The sequence below is a fragment of the Saccostrea cucullata genome, unplaced genomic scaffold (assembly GCF_032062105.1).
Source record: "Saccostrea cucullata isolate Sc308-1 unplaced genomic scaffold, CSIRO_AGI_Scuc_v1 ctg146, whole genome shotgun sequence".
Classification (NCBI taxonomy): Eukaryota; Metazoa; Mollusca; class Bivalvia; order Ostreida; family Ostreidae; genus Saccostrea; species Saccostrea cuccullata.
This window is the reverse complement of record NW_026919274.1, coordinates 661,140-685,556: the sequence shown is the minus strand read 5'-3', so window position 1 is coordinate 685,556 and position 24,417 is coordinate 661,140. Positions and strand designations below refer to the sequence as shown.

Genomic DNA, 24,417 nt, shown 5'->3' with positions numbered 1-24,417 from the left:
CCAACGTGGAGCGAAGGACAATATCTTCATCCCACGGAGGCTAACATAATCTGAATGTCACCCGAAAACAGTCAATACCGGTTGATATGTACTATGCAAAACAAATCAAAAGAATATAGTATTTTGTTTAGCAAATCTTGTTTTTTTTTAAGGAGCTTATTTCTAAATGTACTACTATTTTGTTGACTGTTTTTCTAAATATAGAATATAAGGACTATAATCCAATCCACACTTTGCAATAGTTGTGTCCCTTTGATGGGTGAACCAAAAGGTCAAATGGGAAAGAAATGACATTTCTCCTCTTTATGCTACAGAATATTTTGGGCATGGTAGGATGAATCATCTGTGTTTTAATTTTTTCTTTTGATATGTGTTGGCCGATCTTGGGGCAATCGATTATAGAAGATGCACATATTTTTTCCATTCAGATGACAAATTTACAAATCAGAAAACTATAAAGGGTACTGTGAGGATTCTTTGGGTTTTTCCTCAAAGATGGCAGCCAAGGGACAAAACTTTTGAGAAGTGTGAATTCAACTATTCTTTAATGAAAAAAAATATATGATTTGACGAGTCTTTCAAACTATTTATTTTAAATGTTTTTTCTATTTTTAATTATTATTCTAAATTTTATTTTTTTTCAATTCTTAAAATTATAAATTGTATTTTGCACATAAAGTATGTGGAAAACTTCATCATTCAAAAGACATAATTGATGCCATTGACATTTCAAATAGACTGAGGATAAATGTCTCTTTTTGTATCCAACTTCAACTGAAAAAAGTCTTCTGAAATAGAATCCATAATTCCTTTAGAATAATGCACAAATAGTTTTTCATTCAAATCTTTTATCCATAATTCCACATGGAGTTTGTTGACAATGCCAGAGTTTCAGCAATACTGGGATAGGAAATTATACTGTGTCCAGTGATTTTCTTCCATTTATTTTCAAACCTGTAGTTTTGTCTGCCTGTTTCGTGATTGTCCTTTATGGAACAAAATATTGGTTCAAATGGGCTACCCGCTCATTGCTGATATGATGTTCTGGTTCACTGTAAGAAATAAAAAATTGATGTCAAAAAATAGTATTTTTAATTATGGAAATTGTTATGCTTGGTAATATTATGAAAAAATGAATATTCATATTTTTAATGAAAGATTACCAATAAACTGGAGTTGGTTGGAAAAACAGAAACATTTTTTTACTTAATTAACAACACCCTGTACAGACTAACACATTGACAAGTATAAAATATATAAACATAACATTTTACCTTAATGATAGCGGATGATCCATAAGTTAGGACACCGCATGAGAGGGCTGCAGTGGTACACCATATTATAGACTGGCCTTTAGAGCATCTGTCAGCTCCATCCCTATACATGTAGTTCCAAGTCTTCTCAAGTCCCCATTTAGCAGATATAAAATGTTCTATATTCTCCTTTATCTTGACTTCATGTGTCCACAAAAACAGGAATACCTATTCAAAAAATATACATGTACATGTTTGTACATCTGAGGAGCATCCATTGATTTGTCATGTTTATTTTTACATGTACATGAAATTTGTATGTGCCTGGATCGATAGATATGAGGCATATATTGTTTTTGTCCTGTCTGTTTGTTTGTCTGTCTGTCTGTCTGTTGTCAACTTTAACCTTTGCCATAACTTTTGAACCATGAGAGAAAGAGACTTCATATTTGGTATGCATACTCCACTAACGAAGCTCTTTCAAATGATACCAAGGTCATGACCTTGTGATCTTGACTGTGACCTATATGCTAAAAAAATTTTTTTTTTACCTTTGTTGCCACGGGGTGCATAGTTTTTTTTTTTCATAAACACATCTTGTTGGAATATTGGGCATTCTTTAATCTGCATTAATATTTCATTAAATACTAAATAATTAATTATGTGCAAAAAATTTTGAGCTATATTAACTAGTCTAATGAATAATAGCATGACTATTTCCAAATTCGAGTATTGCCTGCATAATTATGGACCTTTGCGAAAAGCACTGACTTTAACATTTGATGGTTGACTTTGACATTTAAACCTAGGCCGTCCTTAAAAAATTGTTTGTTTGGAATTGCCGCCTGAAGGGTTTCAGACACAGGTGGGAGGGAGGTAAATTATTTTTTTTTAATTGAAGATAAATTTTAATTTTTTGATAAAAATCTCAGTAAACAATAAATACATTTTCTGACTTTTTAAAAAAAAGTATCTACCATCAACAAAAAAATACCTATTTTTACATATATCTGACACTATATTTCAGTGTTTTGTATGGTGTATGTGATACATGTAACGGGCAAAAAAAATTGATTAAATAAAAACAAAAATCTTTCTACTTTTGGTCAGTAAAATTTTTTCAGGAGGGGGCATTTCAATGAGAGGGGAGGCAATTCCAAACAAACTATAATTTTATTTTGGCCCTATGTCATGTACGGATGTATAGAATTTATAAAAGATAAGGAAACATTACTAGTGCAGTAGTGGTTATAGATAGTGTTTGGGGCACTAACATGTGAATGGTGGTATTTGAGGGTAGAGTGGTTGTCAGATTCTCTATGTGCTTTAATTTCTGCCGATTATTTTTGTACAATAGTAAATGTTGACCTAAATATTTTTATTTCAAAACAGCTTCTGTACATTGTCAGATTTTTTTATAGTGTAAAAGTAAGCCGTCGAGTGTAAAAGTCAGCAGTCCTCACAAAAGTCCATAGTATATTAAATATCACAGGAAATTGAGACAGTCTTAGCTCACCTATTAATGCTACTATACTGTATACCCGATTTTGCTAAGACTGCCTAAGTCCCTGTGGTAAATTATGTACCTATTTCAGCTATCATGTGACAGATAAAACTACTGTATGTGTACATAAAAATGCAGGCTTCATATTTTAGCGGCTTAGGCACAAAATTTAATGCAATAATTAATGAATACTACTGTTTTATGCAGAAGAATTTTAGATGTGAAGAATATGTGCATTACTTTTGTTGTAGTGTAGACTAGTGATCGAAATATTGAACTGTAAGTTGATGGGAAAAATTCCATAGAGTGTTCAACACCTTGCATGATGTTGCATCTCAGGTTAATTGTTTGGGTAATACATGGATAACAGTGTCTCAAATGATATATCTATATTTGGACATGATTGAGTTCAACTGGAGTATGTCATGTGAAGATCAACGGATAGTGATACACGTATATACACCACTGTGGAATTGTATTAATTGTGTGATTATAGTTATATAATCCAAGATTCCTCTGACTCTAATCCCTGCTTTTACATTATGACTTGTGCAGGTTACAATGTAAAAACAGGGGTTAGAGTCGGAGGAATCTCGGATTAATAGTCATAGTGCCCTTTAACCCAGCTTGAATATTTATATTGCAAAGAATTGCTATGAAAAAATAATAGGTTGAATTTAGAGGCAAACCTGGGCAGATCAGACGAGAGTTGTCGTGGGCATGGTACTGGTAGGGTGGGGTGATCATGGTGATGCGATTGTGATTCCTTCATTCGAGTGATTGTTGGCAGAGTAAGTTCAGTATGACACAGTTCACTATCGCCTTCTTTGGGTCAAAGAAGCCTTGTTGTACCGCTAGATAGATTTGATAGACGAAAACCCAAGCTTTTTCCGCATTTCATGCTTTCCGAAACATCAGCTTTGTTGACATTGCCGAAAACGGCGATAAGCAAGAGAAGTCGTAAAAATTACACAGAGTTGTGTTGTGGTTCGATTTTAATGACATTTTAGTCACAATTTATATTATTTCATATCAAGTATATCTATACAATAAGTTTTACGGTAAAATTTAATCAAAAAATCATCGAAAGATTTTAACGACATACACGGACGTAAAATTCATTTACGTCACTTGGAGTTGCGCGGTGGATTCAAAATCGTCAGTTCCATACTCCCTTAAATGCAAATATCACAAACACTTTCGATGCATTAAGCTTAAAATCGCCAAAATGAGTAAACCGGGCTCGCTACCCATTTTAGTCACCTGAAAAAGGACAATCGGCGATAATCATCGAAAAACAAAACATTTTGACTTAAAATTCTCAGCGAAGGCAAAACCTATACTTATAAACTATGTCTGTAAATTTCGTGAAGAAAGAATGAGTATTTATCTCGTAATTATCAAAAACCCGGCTCTCAGTTTTGAAATTCCCGGCCCGGCCCTGGTTTCGCTACCCATTTTAGTCACACTCCTTTAAGAGTGAATAAAAAATAATGTATAAATAAAGCCTCCTGTTCAGTACCATACAAACAATCGTGAAACATTGTAGTTTGAATTCTGTCTTTGCCTAAAGACTTGTTTCTTCAGAGAAATAAATAATTTATGTTATTTATGTCTCTGGTTTCACTAAACATGCTAAATGACGTCGAATTTCGGATTTTAGTCTAACCATGTGACATCTAACGTAAACCTAGTCTCGTTCAACCAGACCCTCGGCTGTCTTCGTAAATCTCCGACCACCCAGAGGGTCTGGTAAAGATACGTGATATCGATTGTAACGCCAAAGCGAGGCTTACCAAAATTCTGGTAAAGTTTTTGATTGGCTGAAAAGAACACACCTACAAGATTTAAACAAATACGTGATAAATCAGCAGAAAAATAACTTAAAGATGTAAAAGTTATGTTTCTAAAAGTTAAAACCGTTAGAGAGGAGTTGTTTACGGTAATGCCCACCAGCTATAGGTAAGTGTGTTTTATTATGTCTTGCAAATATTCTGTACGAAAGCAAAAGTGAAAGTAGTGTAGCCTTACCTGTGTAATACACATTCTTTCGATTGATATTGTAATTTCTCGTTTGGTATCCCTAATTAAAGACCAGTTTATTAATATAAAGTCACAATTAAGCAGAAGAAACGTATATAACGTTTGCTTACAAAAAGGATTTTTAAAATGAAAAGAAGATAGCGCCCTCTGACGGTTACAAACGCTTACGTGATTCTTTACCAGACTCTCTGCTGGTCGGAGTTCACGGAGACAGCCGAGCGTCTGGTTGAACGAGACTAACGTAAACCATGTAAACAACATGGAGTTCACAGTGATAAAATACTCAACGGGAAAACCCCTTTAAAATGAGTGGACCAGACAGAAAAACGGATCCTCTTCCCATTCTTGGAGAAGATGGAGCAGTTTATCGTCAAGGCGGTGACCAAAAGAGGTATGGTCGTTTATTTTTATGTGTTTTAGCTACAGTGTTCTGTTGGCAACCTGACACTCAGTTTTGGTAATAGGCCTGTAAATTAATCCAAGAAACAGATTCAGAGAGGTTTAATTTCAGTAATTTTACTTGTTTGCAATACATTCATCTTCACTACATCAGGGGTCTAGAGTTCTAAATAGATAGTTTTCGATTGACCAAGAGTTACTTCCCGTTGGCCGCCATACTGGAGGTCCAAATGAACATATTCCTTCATTGTTCAACCAATTTAAAATTTTTATATTAGCTATTTTGAATTAGAAATCATTATTTTTCTGAAGTATATAAATTTTTGGAAGCCTCCTTTATTTAAAAAAAATTATTTGATAAAGATTTTCCACCAAATATTTCTGCTATAACCTTTTAAACTTGGTAAGACATAGAGGGAAAATCACTGAGTCGACCTCCAATATGGCGACCAACGGGAGGTAACTTTCGCTAAATTCAGGCCTATCGAAAACTATCTATAGACTTCAGTTTATTATTGTTGATTATTCAGTGTAATAATGATAACAAACTTACAAAGCATTCTTGTGCAGGTCATGCCTATATCGTTTCCTTTGTACTTAGCCATTTTTATGTACAGAAACCAGTTAAATTATTTTTAAGTTGAAAGATATTCCAAAATATACTTTGCAAGTGAATTTTTAATGAATCTAAAGGAACAAGTTACACCAACTTTAACCTTTCAAGTGGTATGCGATAGCAAGGACTACATGTAGCTGTTCATTCTCAATGGGTGACTAAACTATCATCAGTTGAATGATGGGCATGACTAACCATTATCATAAGATTAATGTAAAAACTTGAGTTCTTTGTAGAATGCCACCTCCAGGTGCAAATAAACCCCAGTCCAGAAGAACCCCAACTCCAACCAAACAGGTCACTCTACGGTCTGTCGGTCGAAGAGATGATTTACCAGGATACGAGGAACCAGTAGATATGGAGGAATTGAGGCAGTCTTTAAGTCGAGAGAATTCAAGGTGTTTATGTGTTTAGTTGGTGATTTTATTTCATTCATGTTTGAGGGTACTTAACACAAACAAAAATTGATGCATAGATTTATATATATATATATATATATATATATATATATATATATATATATATATATATATATATATATATATATATATATATATATTTTGACTGATTTTGATTTGATATGACATAAATAAAAATAATAAATCCCTGAAATATAAAGAATTGTAGGTTTTCCTGGTACTTAGGTATGAGACTTTATTTTGCTACCTATATATTTACATACAAAATTTTGCACAAATTTTTATCCTTATGACAAAATCTTATAACGTTTTCCCACTATACACTGTAAACATTATTCTGGTTACCAATTTAGATGTAAATCTATGAGAAATATTGCTGATTTCTGAAAAAAGTTTGTTTGTGTTATTTATCCTTAAATTGCAACTAACATGATAAAGTTGAATATGTTGTAAAACTTTATTGAATGCATTTTACATGTACATGTATATCAGAATTAACAAGAAGCTATACTTATGTCATGGCATGTATATTTTGATTTTAAATCATTGCTTAGAATTTATGAACCAAGAGAAGAGAAGGAAATTAAGGGAGCTAACTCCATAAGAAAAGGGCACAGTGAGTGTTTGTAAAGTTCAAAGCTTAAAACCACTTTCAAATAAAGGTAATAACGTTCTGAAATTTATGTTATTACTAAATTTGAAGATGTACACAAATTATATTGACTCTCATCTGAACAGTTTCATGACTTTTCTTCAAATAACCTTTTTGATTCAATCAGAATTGTAACAAGCACTTTTGTAAATAACATTGCTTCTAAATAACCTTTTTATATTCAATTGTATAAACAGAAAATATATGTACCATGTACATGCAATTACTGCGTATGAATATATGTTCAAGCATGTTAGGTGGATCTAATCTTCCCATCTTCCCTAACACAAACACCTGCTGTTGCATTAGCTGCAGCTAGTTGTTGTTGAAAATCTATATTTAGAATCAGATTTGTGTGAATCTTTGACCTGATTATTCCATAACACTACCACTTCAAATGTGCTTAAATTCTATTTTGAATAATACGGAAGGCCTTTTGTCCAACTTTATATATAAAGGAAAAGCAATATTTTTTTAATAACAATCTCTTAAGACAACAAACAACATAATCATTGTCTTTATATAGGCTGCAGTCATGGTGATGGAAACAAAAAACCCTTTGTTGTTTCTACAAATGTTTCCAGACCAAAACAGTAAGTCAAGAAACTGTACAATTTTTAAAATTTTTACCACACTTCTCTTATTTGAAAAATGTTTATTGTGCTAAGAATATTACCACAGTGTATGCATAATATTTAACATCAATGATTTACTGTAAGATCACTGATTTTATTGTTGAAGAGGATTCTTGTTTGAAATTTTAACATTTCATGAAGGACATAAATTCACCGATGTATTCATACCACAAAAATAATAAATACATGCAACCCTCAATGGGAAAAGATTTATTTCACTACATGAATAATGTTGATAAAAAGAAAAGATTTTATATATTAAGTTTTACAATGCATGTCATCTGTTATTTTGGAGTAGATTAAAAAAATACCCATATACCCCTCTTTTGAAGTATAGGAATTAGTGCTTCATTAATGTATATGCATAATGCTAGCCAGCTTCCTCATGAATACTATTTTATCTAGGAAACCAGTGAACCTGAAAGATTCACCAAAACCCAAACCCAAAGAGGAGCTACCACCAGAGGGTGCTGAGGGGGGTAAGGAGGACAGTAGTAGTGATAGTGACAGTGAGGAGGAAGAGGAGAGAAAGGCCCCCAGTCAACTCCTCATGGAGGTAAGTATACAGTTATACTACAGTCAAACCTCATTATCTAAAACTCATTTGGGGGAAAAACTGAAGAGAGAAAGGCCCCCCAGTCAACTCCTCATGAAGGTAACTATAAACAATACTGCAGTCAAACCTCATCATCTCAAACACAGTGGGAAAAACAGAGAGGAGAGAAAGACCCCCAGTCAACTCCTCATGGAGGTAACTATACAGTTATACTACAGTCAAACCTCATTATCTAAAACTCATTGGGGGAAAAAACTGAGGAGAGAAAAGCCCCCCCCCCCCAGTCAACTCCTCATGGAGGTAACTATAAACTAATACTATAGTCAGATCTCATTATCTTAATCTCAGTGGAAAAAAGAAAGAGGAGAAAAAGGCCCCCAGTCAACGCCTTCATGGAGGTAAGTATAAACTAGAAAGGCCCCCAGTCAACTCCTTATGGAGGTAACTATACAGTAATACTACAGTCAATAATTACTCATTAAATGAGTTTAAATTAGAGGAGAGAAAGGCCCCCAGTCAACTCCTCATGGAGGTAACTATAGACTAATACTACATTCAAACCTCATTATCTCAAACTTGGTGAAAAAAAAAAAAACAGAGAGGAGAGAAAGGTTCCCAGTCAACTCCTCATTTTCTCAAACTCTTTGGGATGAGAACAAAATAGAGAGGAGAGAAAGGCCCCCAGTCAACTCCTCATGGAGGTAACTTAAAAACAATACTACAGTGTACAGTCTAACCTCATTATCTCAAACTCATTGGGGAAAAATGAGGAGAGAAAGGCCCACAGTCAACTATTTATGGAGGCAACTATAAACTAATACTACAGTCAAACCTCATTATCTCAAACTCAGTGGAAAAACAGAGAGGAGAGAAAGGCCCCCTGTCAACTCCTTCTGGAGGTAACTATAAACTAATACTACAGTCAAATCCCTTTATCTCAAACTCATTAAAAACAGAGAGGATACAAATGCCCCCAGTCAACTTCTCACTGAGGTAATAATCTAATACTATAGTCAAATTCATTATCTCAAACTCAGTGGGGGAAAAAAACCTGAGAGGAGAGAAAGGCCCCCAGTCAACTGGAGGTAACTATAAACTAATACTACAGTCAAACCATATTATCTCAAACTTAGCGGGACAGAGGAAAAAATAGAGAAGAGGGAAAGCCCCCAGGCAACTACTTTTGGAGATAATTATAAACTAAACTACAGTCAAATCTCATTATCTCAATCTCAGTGGGAAAAAAACAAACAGGAGAGAAAGGCCCCCAGACAACTTCTTATGGAGGTAACTTACCTACGGTAAAGAGATACTACAGTCAAATCTCATTATCTGAAACTCAGTGAGGCTGAGAAATAAGGGCTCCCACTGAACTCCTTATGGAAGTAACTTACTGATAGTAGTGATGATAAACCAATACTACAGACAAACCTCATTATCTGACAAAAGTACTTTCTAGAGATATCCAAGAGTTTGAGATATTTACGTTCAATCGTAATTAGAATTTAGTGGTTTGGATTTTGGAATTCCAAATCACTACATATCCCTTGTATTCAAGATATCTGAGTTTGAGATACCAAAGTTTAACTGGATTATGTGTGGCAAAGTTGCCTACAGGTAGATATAATATGAACATCTTTAGGCACTAATTAATGGCATCTGAAGATAAGAAAAAAAAGTAAGAAATTTATTTAACTTTCACTTACATAGGAAAAATGTAATTTATTAAACAAGGGATAAACTTGGCTTATCACTCTTTGTGTATCAGTAGCATACTTTATTTTTAATTTTTCAGTTTTTGGAGTGCTTGATGAAAAAAGAATATGTAGTGGCAGCCAAGCTGTGCAAGATGAGTAAGTAAATATTATATTCAATACCTACACTGTACATATGGTAAGTCTTTGACTGGAAAAATACTGAATTTGAAATGTGCTTTTATTTCATTTTTTCCAATAAAACATAAAAAAATTTCAAAACATTTATTGCAGAGAGCAATGTTCCGTGTCAATTCAATATGCATGCCTCTTGTATTCAGACTGCATATATTTTTAGTCTATATTTAATAGACTCTTAAATTTTAGATCAAATAGCATGTACAAATGATTAATAAAATTTATCCATATACATGTACATTGAACTATAGTAAGGAATGCCTGCATGTTCTCTGTTTTCAGTTCTGATTTATGAACCAACACATCCAACTGCTTTACAGTTTCAACCAGTATTAGAAGAGAAAATTCTCCTAGGTATGAAATATTTCCATCTAAGGAGCATAAATTCAAATAATTCCAATCTTCATTTTATCTATTGATTTCCTGTGTTTTGATTGGACGAGAACGAAATTTTTAAATGTTATATTGTTTTGTTTAACTATAAACAATGAAAGCAGTTATTTCTGAAATAATGAATACAAGAACTTTAAATTTAATTAGGGCTTAAAGTAAAACAAAACTGGCAACATACTAGACTGCCTAACTGATGGACGCCGTGAAAATGTTTATGTCACTGTCCGATCACGGTGAATTTTAAAAACCGCTGTCTCAACGTTCATACGCAGAAAATAAGCTCAGTCTGTATCGTTTTGACAGGGAAAAGAAACGTACCTCAAGCTCTTGCCCTATTAGCATCAATTTCCTATTAACTTTCTATATTGTTCCTCAATATTTGAATAAACAAGTGCAAATTGAAGGCGTCGTAAGTTTCGCTATGAGAGTTGTTGTTTATGTCAACATGGCCATGGTCAAAGACGAACTATTCTGAAGTTCGTAATTACGATATTTGTTGACTTCAGCATTCCATTAGTTGTTATAAGTTTATTTATCGATTGTTTTGACAACACATCCAACTTCCTTTATGGTAAAATGTATTCAACCAGATTAACGGATTGTATGGAGGCCTCAAAGAGAAATAATTTAAAATATTTTTAAAAATTCGAGATTGGAATTATAAGGTTAAACGTTCTTTTTGAAAAATTTATCGATGTGTAAACTATTGACATTTTTCTCACAAACTTAACATAAAAGTGCTTCGCACTTTTATTTAGTTTGTGAGTAAAATGTCATAACATTCAAATAAAATAAAAAAATATAGCTAAATGTTCTTATACCCTGACATGGCAAAGTGTTTGATGATATGTCCATCTCTTGTCCTTCTATCCTTCCATGTGTCTGTCCCAACTCCCACTTTGAATTTGGATCACTACTTGAGAGCAATCTTTGGAAGCAGATCAAAGAACATGATTCTAATGAGATTGTTGTGTTCTAGCTGTGAAATTATGTATATTTTTACTTATTGAAACTTAAAATCAAATTTATATATAAGCAATATTTAGAAGAATTGAAATTTGAAATTCTTCTTTTATAAATCTGTTACTTGAAAAATAATTTGGCCATTTATGGAGCAATGAAAGTACCATTTACATGAACATATTATCTGTAAATGTACAAAATAATAAAAAAAATAATGTTAAACCATTATAGATCAAGAGAAGGAAAATGAGTCAGGAAGTGATGAGTCTGGTGATGAGGAATCTGATGATAGTGGTGAAGAATCAGATGATGATGATGATGAAAGTGAAAGTGATAGTTCAGAGAATGAGGAGGAGGAGGAGGAGGAGGAGGGAGAGGAGGAAAGAAACAGGTGAGGAAATTGCCAGTGTTGTACTCCTCATAAATTAAAGTAGTAAAATGTTATGACAGTCAAAGAGCAAGGTTTAGAAAAAGACCCATATTTGCCCTATTATTTGGCTATGTAAGAATTCATGATTATTTAAAAAACTATTTAATTCTTTCTGATTGAAATAGTTCTCAAAAATCTCCATAGGAATCTTTGATGAAAAGAAAATTAGAGGTTGTATCTTACTTTTGTTTTTGAATTGATAGAATATTTTAACTTTTCAAATGTTTTCTTTACAATTATATACCTGTGCTGTTCAAATAAGCGATACTGTATGTGTACTGAAAAAAAAAGCGGACTTCATATTTACGAGGCTTTGGCATGAAGAATGATGCTCTAATTCATGAATACCACTAAGAAATCATTTATGAGTACAATATATTGGCACGGTGGTGTATAGCTCAATCTCCAGTTATTGTGCTAATTTTTGAATACGCCAATTTATGTACATGTACAGTATCTTCATATTTGTGTTATTTGGTTGTGTTATATCCTTAGGACTTGCGTTTTTTTCGAGATTCCCTCCACCCCCAACTTTGGGGGTACATCTTTTACAAGAGTAAACATCTTTTACAAGAGTGCAGCCTTTACACTTGACTTAAAATGAATATAAAGAACATATTATTTCCAAATCTGAACATTTTAAATACTGATAATTAGTTCAATAGTTCTGACATTGTTTTGTATTTATACAATGTGTAATTTTTTTTTTAATTGAGGGTTATGCTCATATACATGTATTTTTTTTCAATATCTCCGATTATTATTAGGGATGTCAACGAATAGTCAACTATCCAACTATCAGTCGAATGGATCAATGATCGAATAATGAAACGACATTCAAATATTTAATAAATGCAAGAAAAAGAGGTGATAAAGAACCTCTCATCTCCAAATTTGGAAAAGTGTCTTTCCTCAAACCATTAACGTATACGTCCTCAGACGAATAAGAGCTCAAACACATTCACAGTTGATGAATAATTTTCCACATTGTACATATGGAAAGTCCCGTTATTTCTCAAATACTGACCTTTTTAGCTCACCTGAGCTGAAGGTTCAAGTGAGCTATTCTGATCAAAATTTGTCCGTCGTCTGTCGTCGGCGTTGTCATCGTTAACTTTTCACATTTTCGACTTCTTCTCAAGAACCACTGAGCCAATTTCAACCAAACTTGGCACAAAGTATCCTTAGGTAAAGGGAATTCAAATTTGTTCAAATGAAGGGCCACGCCCTCTTCCAAGGGGAGACCATTATGAATTAGTGAAAAATTAATGGTATTTTTAAAAAATCTTCTTCTCAAGAACCATTGGGCCAGGAAAGATGAAACTCACGTGGAAGCATCCTCAGATAGTGTAGATTCAAGTTTGTTCAAATCATGACCCCCGGGGGTAGGATGGGGCCACAATGGCCGATCAAAGTTTTACATAGGAGTATATAGGGAAAATCTTTAAAAATTTTCTTTTCAAGAACCACTGGGCCAGGAAAGATGAAACTCACGTGGAAGCATCCTCAGATAGTGTAGATTCAAGTTTGTTCAAATCATGACCCCCGGGGGTAGGATGGGGCCACAATGGCCGATCAAAGTTTTACATAGGAGTATATAGGGAAAATCTTTAAAAATCTTCTTCTCAAGAACCACTGGGCCAGGACAAATGAAACTCATGTGGAAGCATCCTCAGATAGTGTAGATTCAAGTTTGTTCAAATCATGACCCCCGGGGGTAGGGTGGGGCCACATTTGCTGATCAAAGTTTTACATAGGAGTATATAGGGAAAATCTTTAAAAATCTTCTTCTCAAGAACCACTGATCCAGGAAAGATGAAACTCATGTGGAAGCATCCTCAGATAGTGTAGATTCAAGTTTGTTAAAATCAGGACCCCGGGGGTAGGGTGGGCGCCACAATGGCTGATCAAAATTTTACATAAGAATATATATAGGAAAAATCTTTATAAAATTGGTCTTCTCAAGTACCTCAAAGCAATGATTAGTGATAGTATAGGAAGAAGATGTTTTTAAAAAATCTTTTTATCAAGAACAGCAAAGTCATATGCTGTATTAATATGAAGGCTTTCTAAAGTAGTATTAAATTCAAGCCCCCCCCCCCCCCCTTTTAGTAAACTTTTCAGTTCTAATCTGATTTGTGTTTTTTCCTAGACGATTTGCTCAGGTGAGCGATGTGGCCCCTGGGCCTCTTGTTTGTTATTGTGGTAATTTATGTAGCGTTATACTGGACTTTGAAAATTATTAACTGGACTTATACCAATTATAAATTTATTTATTACCTGTAAGAATGTTCAAATGCTAGGAACACACCAGAGCCATAAAGTTTTGAAACTTCGATAATTATTAAAACAATAATCTTACAAAGTAAGGACATTAATTTTGATAGCCGGGGTAATCGTTAATTGAGCAAGCAGTATTTAACCAAAATATCACCTGACATGTGGATAGTGTGTGTTTGTCCCTCCCTTTTTTCCAATTTATTTTAATAAGCTTTAAAAACATTGTTAAAAACAGGTTCCTCTTAATATCTGTGTGTAATATAGGCATTTGATGTTACATTTCACATAAGTAAAGGGTTTTAGAGTTATAAATTAATAAGCTATTGATGAGATTTTCAAAGATGTTCCGAATAGTCGACTATCGTTCGAATAATGCAATCGAATGTTCGACTAAGGAAAATAAATATTTTGACATCCCTAATTATTATACCTCATATAAATAACCACTAGTAAAATAGAATCTGATTGGCCAAGACAGTCATGAGACCATCGTGTATATTATTACTATCAAATAGTAATAGGTTCATGGCAAAAACTGAAGAAAAAAATTAATGTTACAAGTCTTTTTTAACAAATAGTTAATATTTACTTTAAATTAATATACAACATACTACCTCTTGACAAAATTCAGGAATATACTCCATGTTTACAAGTGCACCTTTTCTCTGGGGAGAATTTTTGTTTCAATGTACATGTACATGTACTTTATAATGAAAGCATATTATCCTCTTTATATTATTAATGTCTGTATTTAGATATAGGGTGGGGGCAGATAAAAAGTATATTGATGGGGTTATTTTGCACCAAAAATTAACTTACATGATGAAAAAGTATTTCTTTTTTTTGCTTTCCCACCATCAATTTAATCAAATTGTTATTCATTTCCGATATTCCGTGTAATTATTTACAAGAAAAATATAAAGTCAACAGTTATCAAACTGTATAAATTTATAGAACCAAATTTCTATAAAAAATTATCATTTCATACAGCACATTTAAACATTATGGTACATACTAATCTGATAAGGTTTTAATATATTTCACTTAATTTGAATTTTTTCGTTCATGGGACTTGCATTTTCCTTTCAGTGGGGATGATTTCTTTGATGAATTCAAACACGATTCTGGTATTGTATCAGCGTCATCTGACTGAAGGAAAAAACTCTGTTGTCTTCTGGGTGTATTTGTGCCAATTTACCTGTACAATGTCATATTTATTTTCCATGACTGACGATGATTCTAAACAAAATGACCATGGTCAAGGTGTTTAATGTATAAATGTGTTCTGATAATGGTATACAACTGTTGCACTTTTGACTGTGTTTTTGTACAATCAACATTACTCTGGTGTTACATATTAAATGTTGTACATTTATCAAGGAGGCAGATCATATTTGTGAATGTTTTTCACATCTGCCATAATTTTTTACTCTTCCGTCCAGCGACAAATTTCCACTGAAAATTTTACATTGTTTCTTCATATGTAATAAACTGGGTTTACAGCAGTTTTATTTCTGTTTTATTTTAATTGAAAATTATTAAAAATGTTTAGAGAAAATCATGTTTTGTCAGCAAAGTTAGAAAGAAGAAATATATGGAGAAAACGAACAGTATTCAAGATCAAAAGTCCAATAAACAATACAAAATAGGTGCAGAGCAAACACGGACCTCCAAAACATCAGAGGTGGAATCAGGTGCTATGGAGGAGTGAGCATCCCCTGCCCACTGGTCACACCCACTGGAAATAACAGAAAATCCGTTGACAATTCAGTGTGTAAAAATGGCCTGACGATTAGTGTGGAAAAAAATTCAGTCACCATTTGACTTGATAATAGATTGTATTTACTACAAATAAAAAATATTATTTGAGTTGTTTTGAAAGCACTTGAGGTCAGAATTAATTTTAAAATAACATTCTTTTTTCTGCACTGCTGTCTCTGTATTTTAAAATGACAGACGAATTAAATTGAGCTTTTCCCATATTGTATGTTCATAATTTTTATAAGTAATAACTTTTTGTGTGGAAGGACAAAAAGTTCTAACACGTTCAGAGCAAATATTATATCTTATCTTACAACACAACTTCATGATAATAACGTCCCTTTTGAGAATATTTCACTCATGGAGAGGCCACCACTTGCCGGTGGAGAGAGATGCAAAGAAAGTGGGCGCTTTAGGTTGCGATTCAGCAGGAATAAGTGGCTCATAAAAAGAAGAAAAATTTGTCATTGATTTATAAATACGATTTTTTTTTCAAAACCTAGCCATAAACTGTGTTTTAGCTGAACGTATAATGATTTGAATATGCACCTGAATGTAGCCGTACACATGAAACGATGCAACAACTGGCCCTTTTAAAGCCAATTTTCTTTTTTTTTTGTTATTACTGTGTCTTCTCCTCATGAATTTGAAATGCGTTATCAGTGTATTTTGAACCTTTAAATTTATTCCTTTTTTTTAAATGGAGAGACGACTCAGAAATACTAAAATCTAAATAAGCTCAAAAAGTCGATTATATAAACAATACAAAATGAATTTCTTTTTTTTTATTGAATATTTTTGCGGTTTGAATCAGAAAATTTGATAAAAATATTAGAAAATATCCCCCCTAAATATCAGGTTGGAATATTATGTAACAGAACTTGATCAAATTATTTAATAACTCTGAAGATAAATATCTGATTATACGAGTGGAAATCCATCCCAGTTTTGCAGTAGCAGAGAATTTGCATTGGAAAATTACAGTAACTGCTCTTTGCACATACATTGTTTAGATAGATTATAAAATACAACACCACAAATTACATCCTGTATTAATGTTAGAAAACAAAGATTATTGAATGATTAAGATGGGACAACATGCAATTGCAAGCTTTCCAGTGTGAATGACAATTTGATTTTGATATCAATTTACATTTTTTCCCAACAAAGAACTCCAAAGATTTTATGATATCAATTCTGAGAAATTGTGTGTAGAATCAGAATGATTTTCACCAAAATTATGTCCATCCACAAAGTATAAGATAAATTAAAAGTTTTTTTTATCACCGAAAAAGAAATTGTCTTTAATAGCAAAATACCTTTAATAAATCGTAAAATAGTACTCACGTGAACTTTTGAGAAGTCACATGATATTGATGACATTGATTTGGGGAAAAATGAAAGTAAACTTAAAACAATCCTTTAATCATCTTTTATAATGTTTTTTCTTGGGTCTTGTAATATTACAGCATATTGTCTGTATGTTTGCTAGACAGTGTTACTGAAAATTAGAGAATCTGACAGAAATGAAGCTTAACCTATAGTATCAATCGTTCTCGGTGACATATCCGGTCACAGACTCTGATGAAGTGCAATGAACTGTGCAGGTGTTTGCCTATACAATACATGATTAATTCATTACTCAAAGTAAAAATTACCTGATTCGATAGACAAGACGTACAAATTCAGTTCCATCGGACAGCTTCAGTTCGTGAAAATATTGGAATAATTTAAAATTATGATCTTCTAGCTAAAAACAAAACGTACAGAAAAAAATACAAAAAAAGGAATTTCCTTTTTAGAAGTATTCTTATGAGTCGTGAAATTCAATCGATAGGTTGAAAAAATTAAATGTTTTCTTTTTTCATAGTGTTGGAAGTAATCTTATACATTGAAAAAAAAAACTAGTTAAAGTCACTATGAAGACTAGTAAATTGTCTTTCAATACAATAACAACTTTAAAAGAAGTGTTCACTAGGTACTGGGTAAATTTACTGGATAACATTAGTAAATCTAGAATTTATAAGTAACTTTCACTGGGTTAGTAGGTATCTATACGACCCCCGATTACTCACTATCTAAGCCAGTAAACAGAATGATTACTAATCCCTACGAACGCTTTACGAGGCACACTAGTTAAATTAACTAGGTATTTCTTTCAGTGTAATTACAGAAAAAAATGCATTACTTGCGAAAGCAGGCTATTTTATTTTCCCTGCACTAGCTACATACAACGTTAATTCCCAGAACATTTTATTGTTTAAATTTGTACAAATCATTTAAAGTAGAAATAAATAGGTTATTTATTTAGATTAAAAATATTTGAAACTGAAGTGAAGAACATGAATACATCAGAGGATGTTCGACATCAAAGCACTATAGAGTTTTTGTACATGAAAAGTTAATTAGAAGGGGGATCAAGAGTCACGGAGGACTAAGCATCCACTGTAGAATAGTCACACCCGCCGTGTGCTCCATGTCATGGTCGAACAAACATAAATATCCGTAGACAATTCAGTTTCCAATTAATGGTCAAACAATTTGCTTTAAAAATATGAGTCAACATTCCTCTTAATGACAGCATACTTACCTTGTCATTGGCCATTTGCAACATAATTTTGTTAAAAAACATTCTTATTGTACACACAAGTACTCTGAAGTCGACATCAAAAAGATGTTTGAGTATCTGATTGACAAAATATCTATGTGATTTTCGGAGATAAGGTCTTCCAACAATCTATTGGAATACCCATTGGTACCAACTGCGCCCCGTTATTAGCAGACCTATTTTTGTATTCATATGAAGCAGAATTTGGCCAAAATCTTAAATACGCAAAAAAGAAGAAGAAAACACTTGTGACTTTCATCTCGACATTAAGATTTATCAACGACGTATTCTCTATTAACAATGGTTATTTCCATTCTTATGGTGATACTAAATATCCCGGTGAGCTTGAAATAAAAGATACCACAGAGTTGGACACACCTGTCTGACATGTCAAATATTTTACTTGAAAAGGACGTAAATTGTAATCTAACAACAAAGCTTAATGATAAATGTGGCGACTTAAACTTTTCAATCGTCAGCTTCCCTTACTTGTGCAGTAATATACATTCATCACCTGGATACGGGGTTTATATCTCTCAGTTGATTCGATACGAAGAGCATGCTCTACGTATGAACAATTTATAAAACGAGGTAAATTATTGTCAAACAAGTTGCTGGAACAAGAATATGATGTCTCGTTTAAAGTCCTAATTTCATAAGTTCTGCAATTGACCTTGTCGGCAAATATAATTCATCATTAAGTCAATTGCTGACTGACAGTTCTCATATTTATTGTTAGGCCATTATATACACACTGAATTATCGACGGATTTTCCCGTCATTTCCCGTTTATGATACTGAGCACACGACAGGTGTGACCGGTGTCGCATAATATTTGGTCCGCCTCGTTTAAAGGTCCGGCCGGACCAAATACGATAACATATTAGGTCCGCCTTTTATAAGAAAAGGTCCGGCCCGTATAAGAAAAGGTCCCCCTACGTTTTAAGGTCCGAGTGGTGCAAAATGTTTTAATCTTGACTTTAACATATGAAATTAAAGAAAATTAGTTTATACAATAATATAAGAAGGATTATTACACTGTTTTGATTTATTTTTTGTACAGCATACATGTACCTCTAGACAATAATCTACTCGTTTAGTGTGCGTTAAGCAGTGCCGTTTAGGACCATGATTTCTTATAAAATAATGCCACAATTATTGTTTTCCTTAGAATTTTCTTTGTGTAAATTAGTACGATTAAAGGTGTGAAATATGGCGGTGTGTACAGCTAATAAAACAATGGGGGTGTGACGTATTTGTTTACCTGACAGGTACCCACAGGTAGAGCCCGCGGCAGGTGGCGCTGTCATTGAATTTTCGGTGAACCTAATGGTCATGTGTTAGCTTTACATATCAATAGATTTGAATTTTTTTTAATTAATAAATTATGCTAAGGAACAAAATATTCATGCGTACACTTCAAAACTGCGACATTTATAATAATTATAATCATATAGTCTTTATTTGAATATTTAAAGCTAAATATGGCGTATCTGAGCTAAAACTTAAAAATACTAGATTAAGCGTAGATTTACATGAGATTTGAATATTCATGTTCAAATTAAAATTTTCACCGATATTGAACTTAAATATCATCACGTTTCTATTAGTTAAATTCAAACTAATTGAATTAAAACTGTGTCTGATATTTAAATTCCGAGTCGATAAGAATTGGTCATTGTTTTAAATCTCTGATATCTATATATGAAACGAAATTGATTTTAATTTCGGTAATGAAAAATTTTAAAGAATAAATCATAGATTGTTTAGTAAATCACATGTCTTGGATATAAGTTCAGCGCAGTCTTTGACATTTAATTTAGTGAACATTAAATGTAATGAAAAAATTGCATGCTCATTAAAAGTCTGTTAACTAGACTTAGTGCTTCATGTACAGATGTATGTATACAGAATTTTTATATTAAAAATATTGTACAATTTTTTTCAAATTTCCATTTCTACGTACATGTACCTGGTAAACATTAAATTGCTGGAGAGGTAGCTAGCAAAAATTCCGGAAATGAAAAAAAAATAAATATCGGGAGAAAAGAGAAATTGTCGGAAATAAAATAAGGAAATGTCCAGGGATGGGGTAATTGAATAAAGTAATTGTAATTGAGTGTAATTAATTACATTTTTCAAAGTAATTGGAAGTAATCTGTATTTGAGCGAGCCTTCAATTACAAGTAATTGAATGTATTTAAATACATTTCAAAAAAGGTCATGTAATTTCAATTACTTTTCAATTACATTTCAATTACTTTTTTTCAAAATGAAAGTTTATATTTAAAAATGTGTCTTATACTGATACATAGTTTTATACTGGTGGGTTTATATTACTTATTCCCATGTTTTATAAATCTCAGTTCTCCCTATTCCCACTTGCAAATAACAATGATTGTTTTTAAAAATAGTTAATTTGTTTTACAGCAATTAGACTAACTACATCCCCTTTAAGATTTACCTGTATTCTATTCATTTTAAGATAGAAAATAATGAATGGAATTGTGATATATATTATTTATTTCCTTCAAAAAAAAAGGATTTTCAGAAAGTAACAAAAAAAGATCTTACCATACACCATACTGGTGTAGCATGGGCTTGTGTTTGTACAATAATTAATTGTCTTATTGCCTGACGTCACGGCGTCAGGCTGTATAAGGATTGATAATTGCTTGATCCGAAACTTATAGATCATACCCAGAGAGCTAGATTTTGTGCAAGCTGATTTACATTGGAAATCTTACCTGCATTTTAAAAGAAACTTTTTTTCAGGGAAACAGTGAATTTACTGATGCAAAATAATGCAGTATTTACTTTGTTTACTCTGTTTGCATGAAACAGATTATTCCATGTGATTTACCGTTTCAACGTGTCCGTGTATCTTTTTTTCTGCATTTCTATACTACTGGATCAGTCCATTTATGTTCTACAAAAGGGGTGAATCGCTCTTTTCGCGCCAAATGTCACGAGTAAGCGATCTTCGCGCCTTTTCTTGGATTGTTCTATTGTATGAATGGGGGTGCTAACTTCCATGGAATTAAATAAAGTTTGTTATTGTAACCTCCATCTTCTTATGATTCAGAAATTCTATCTACAAATTATATCTTATTCCTTAAAACAACATATGAATCGTATGTATCAGAATATGGACATGCAAAACAAAAGAAATGATTTCTCTAATTTGTTTCCCCTCTGTTGGTTTATTCCATATTTTAATGGACTAGTCCAATCACCACAAATGATCGACGCAGTTCAACCAGGTTCCAGACGATTTGACGAAAGAAATCTTGGATTTCTTTTCCACAAAGGCCTAAATGTTGGTTTTACCTATTTCGTTCTCAAAAAATTTTAGTACCCACCTTTCAGAAAAAAAGATCAATGAACACAAACTAACTACTGTTTACTTCTTTGGAGAAAACGCTTTCCTACAACATATGTATTTAGTTATATCCATTCTCTAAAATGTTCACAATGAATGATTTGACAACAGATTTCAGAATAGGTGTAGCTTTAAATTTAGATCCAGGGGTAGATCAAGCTACTTGCAAAAAAGTCAATCGCATCATCTCGGGTCTTTTCGTCAGAAGTCGAAAAACAAACTCGAATGTATCGACATCATCGGATGTTAAAAATTTATACATTTCCTGTTCATAGTAAAAACGGAGTTATAGAAATTCCTTCTATAGTATATTTTAGATAATATCATTACATTGAATAAAGTTAACTCCATGTTCCACAGAAAATAGGTCTATATACATCATCCATGCTTTTATTTCAAAGTTTGTGAAAGGGGGGGGTGTCATGGCGTATAAATTAACAATACATTTGTGGTCTCCTTCCCTAGATAAGGCCCGAGGAGTGGGACCGAGGAGTTGCGAATGGCAGAAAGCCCACATACATTAACCATTCTGTTAACAACTCTTCAGAATGCAGCAAAGGCGTCGTTCTTTTACAAGTTAAATAATTAAATACATAGGCGTAGTCACAGGGGGGGCAGCGGGGGCACTAGCCCCCCACTTTCAGATCTGGGGGGGGGGGGGGGGGCAAGAGTATGTCTGTGCCCCCCCCCCCCCCCCCCACTTTTTAATGAAGAACAAAATCACAGCCATGTTGAAATAATAATAAACCTTATTTTATGACAATTTTTTTTAATTTTCAACAACTCAGTAAGCATTTCTCTGAAGTAATAGTTGTATAATATAGTAATGTAATATAGTAATTAAATCTGTCAAGTCCTCTTGTGTTCGCCAGTTGGGGATAGGGAGTGCGGGTCATAAATTTAAGTTTAGATGTTTCTGTTTCACTCAGCATCTTACAAAATTAAATGAAAATCACAAGCTACCCCTTGTGTTGACATCTGAAAGTCATTGATTATTTATTTGCTGTATCCCATTTCTTGTATAACACATAGTCACAGAGTAAATTTTGTCAAACCTCCCTGATTTTTAATTATTTAATTTTGCTGATTCATTAGCACTCTTTTATTTTTACATATATGTACTATAGAATTCTAGTCAATCCAAATCTCATCAAAATAAGTAATTTCTACAAGATAGCTGCAGTATTGGAGATTCTGATTTTGGCATACCTATAATGAATGTCAATCAACTTTAAAAACACTATTTGAAACACCCTTAAAAATTTTAAAGTATGCTATGATTAATATTATTAATGCCATACTTTGATACATATCTAACCAATGCCACTATTTTGTTTCTGGTTTTACTATTAAATTACACGAAAACTCAGGAGCTTCCAGGGGCTTCGCCCCTTAGGCCCCACCATTCAAAGTGTGATACCAAGTATTACTAATATTATTTCATGCCATACCCCTGTATTACATATCCTGTATTCACCCATGGATATTACATGTTGTACATCTTAATATTTCTTTATTTAACACACACGGCCTTAAGGCTTTGGAATTGGGGGTTGGAGGGTTGGCAATATATAGAATACTACAGAAAACTTAGGTACTATATGCTGGTGCCCCCTCATTAAAACCGTCTGATGACCTTTTTTTTTTTTAGTTGAGACTCCCCCTCCCCACCCCCCCCACCCCCACTTTTAAGTTTGTGACTACGCTTCTGAAATATTTTTACAAGGTTCTCAAATAAAAAGACATATTTCAAACACAAAAAAGTATTGCTCAAAAGGTTTATCACTTCTCTTACAGATATTGATTGTTTACGTCAGGCAAGCTTTTTGAAAAGCTGTTACTTGTAATGTTTAATTTGTTTATACAGTGTGTCACACTCATTATAAGGTAAAGGTCTAATTATGACCAGGTGTGAACCCCTATCATACCCAAGAACAAAAACACTGAATGAAAGTTCTAATTCGATCGCTATAGAAAAAGTCTTATTTAACATTGTTTAAAAAAATCTTTATTTTTTTTTATAAAAATAAAACTCGAAGTAATTGAAATGTATTTAATTACATTTGTCAAAGTAATTGAAAGTAATTAATTACATTTGAAAAAATCATTGTAATTGTAATTGCAAGTAATTGACAAAATTGTCAATGTATTTGAAAGTAATTAATTACATTTCAAAGTAATTGACCCCAAGCCTGTTAAAGATACTTGAAATACAGAGGGCGGACCTTTTCTGATAACTGCGTTTTAAGGTTCGCCCTGTCTCTTTCTCTAGTTTTTTAAGCTACGAAAGTAAACCCTGTCCAAAAATTTCCCTTTATGACTTAAAAATACCTGAAATACAGAGGGCGGACCTTTTCTGATAACTGCGTTTTAAGGTCCGCCCTGTCTGCTACGAAAATAAAGCATGTCCCTGGCATTTCCGACATTTCCTTATTTTATTTCCGACAATTTCTCTTTTCTCCCGATATTTATTTTTTTTTCATTTCCGGAATTTTTGCTAGCTACCTCTCCAGCAATTTAATGTTTACCAGGTACATGTACGTAGAAATGGAAATTTGAAAAAAATTGTACAATATTTTTAATATAAAAATTCTGTATACATACATCTGTACATGAAGCACTAAGTCTAGT

General features: G+C 32.9%; 1 protein-coding gene and 1 long non-coding RNA gene across 2 annotated transcripts; one reads left to right on the top strand and one right to left on the bottom strand.

Annotated features, from left to right (window-relative positions):
* Nucleotides 1-679: 679 nt before the first annotated feature.
* LOC134283518 (uncharacterized) lies at nt 680-3,691 on the bottom strand. The gene is made up of 3 exons (XR_009995493.1): nt 3,447-3,691; nt 1,275-1,481; nt 680-1,052 (listed from the first exon to the last, which is right to left on the bottom strand). It is a non-coding gene; the product is annotated as an uncharacterized LOC134283518 (long non-coding RNA).
* A 1,387-nt stretch (nt 3,692-5,078) lies between these two features.
* On the top strand, nt 5,079-15,506 carry LOC134283516 (glutamate-rich protein 2-like). Its single transcript, XM_062765985.1, has 9 exons — nt 5,079-5,191; nt 6,052-6,213; nt 6,789-6,850; nt 7,413-7,479; nt 7,927-8,077; nt 9,873-9,930; nt 10,252-10,323; nt 11,557-11,716; nt 15,125-15,506. The coding sequence occupies exons 1-9, from the start codon at nt 5,106-5,108 to the stop codon at nt 15,186-15,188; spliced, it is 882 nt and encodes a 293-aa protein (XP_062621969.1). The 5' UTR covers nt 5,079-5,105; the 3' UTR covers nt 15,189-15,506.
* The last annotated feature ends 8,911 nt before the right edge of the window (nt 15,507-24,417 follow it).

Coding starts and splice junctions, on each gene's coding strand:
- LOC134283516 (XM_062765985.1), top strand. CDS start 5,106: ATGAGTGGACCAGACAGAAAAACGGATCCTCTTCCCATTCTTGGAGAA. Junction 5,192..6,051: donor CAAGGCGGTGACCAAAAGAG/GTATGGTCGTTT, acceptor AGTTCTTTGTAG/AATGCCACCTCCAGGTGCAA. Junction 9,931..10,251: donor AGCCAAGCTGTGCAAGATGA/GTAAGTAAATAT, acceptor CTCTGTTTTCAG/TTCTGATTTATGAACCAACA.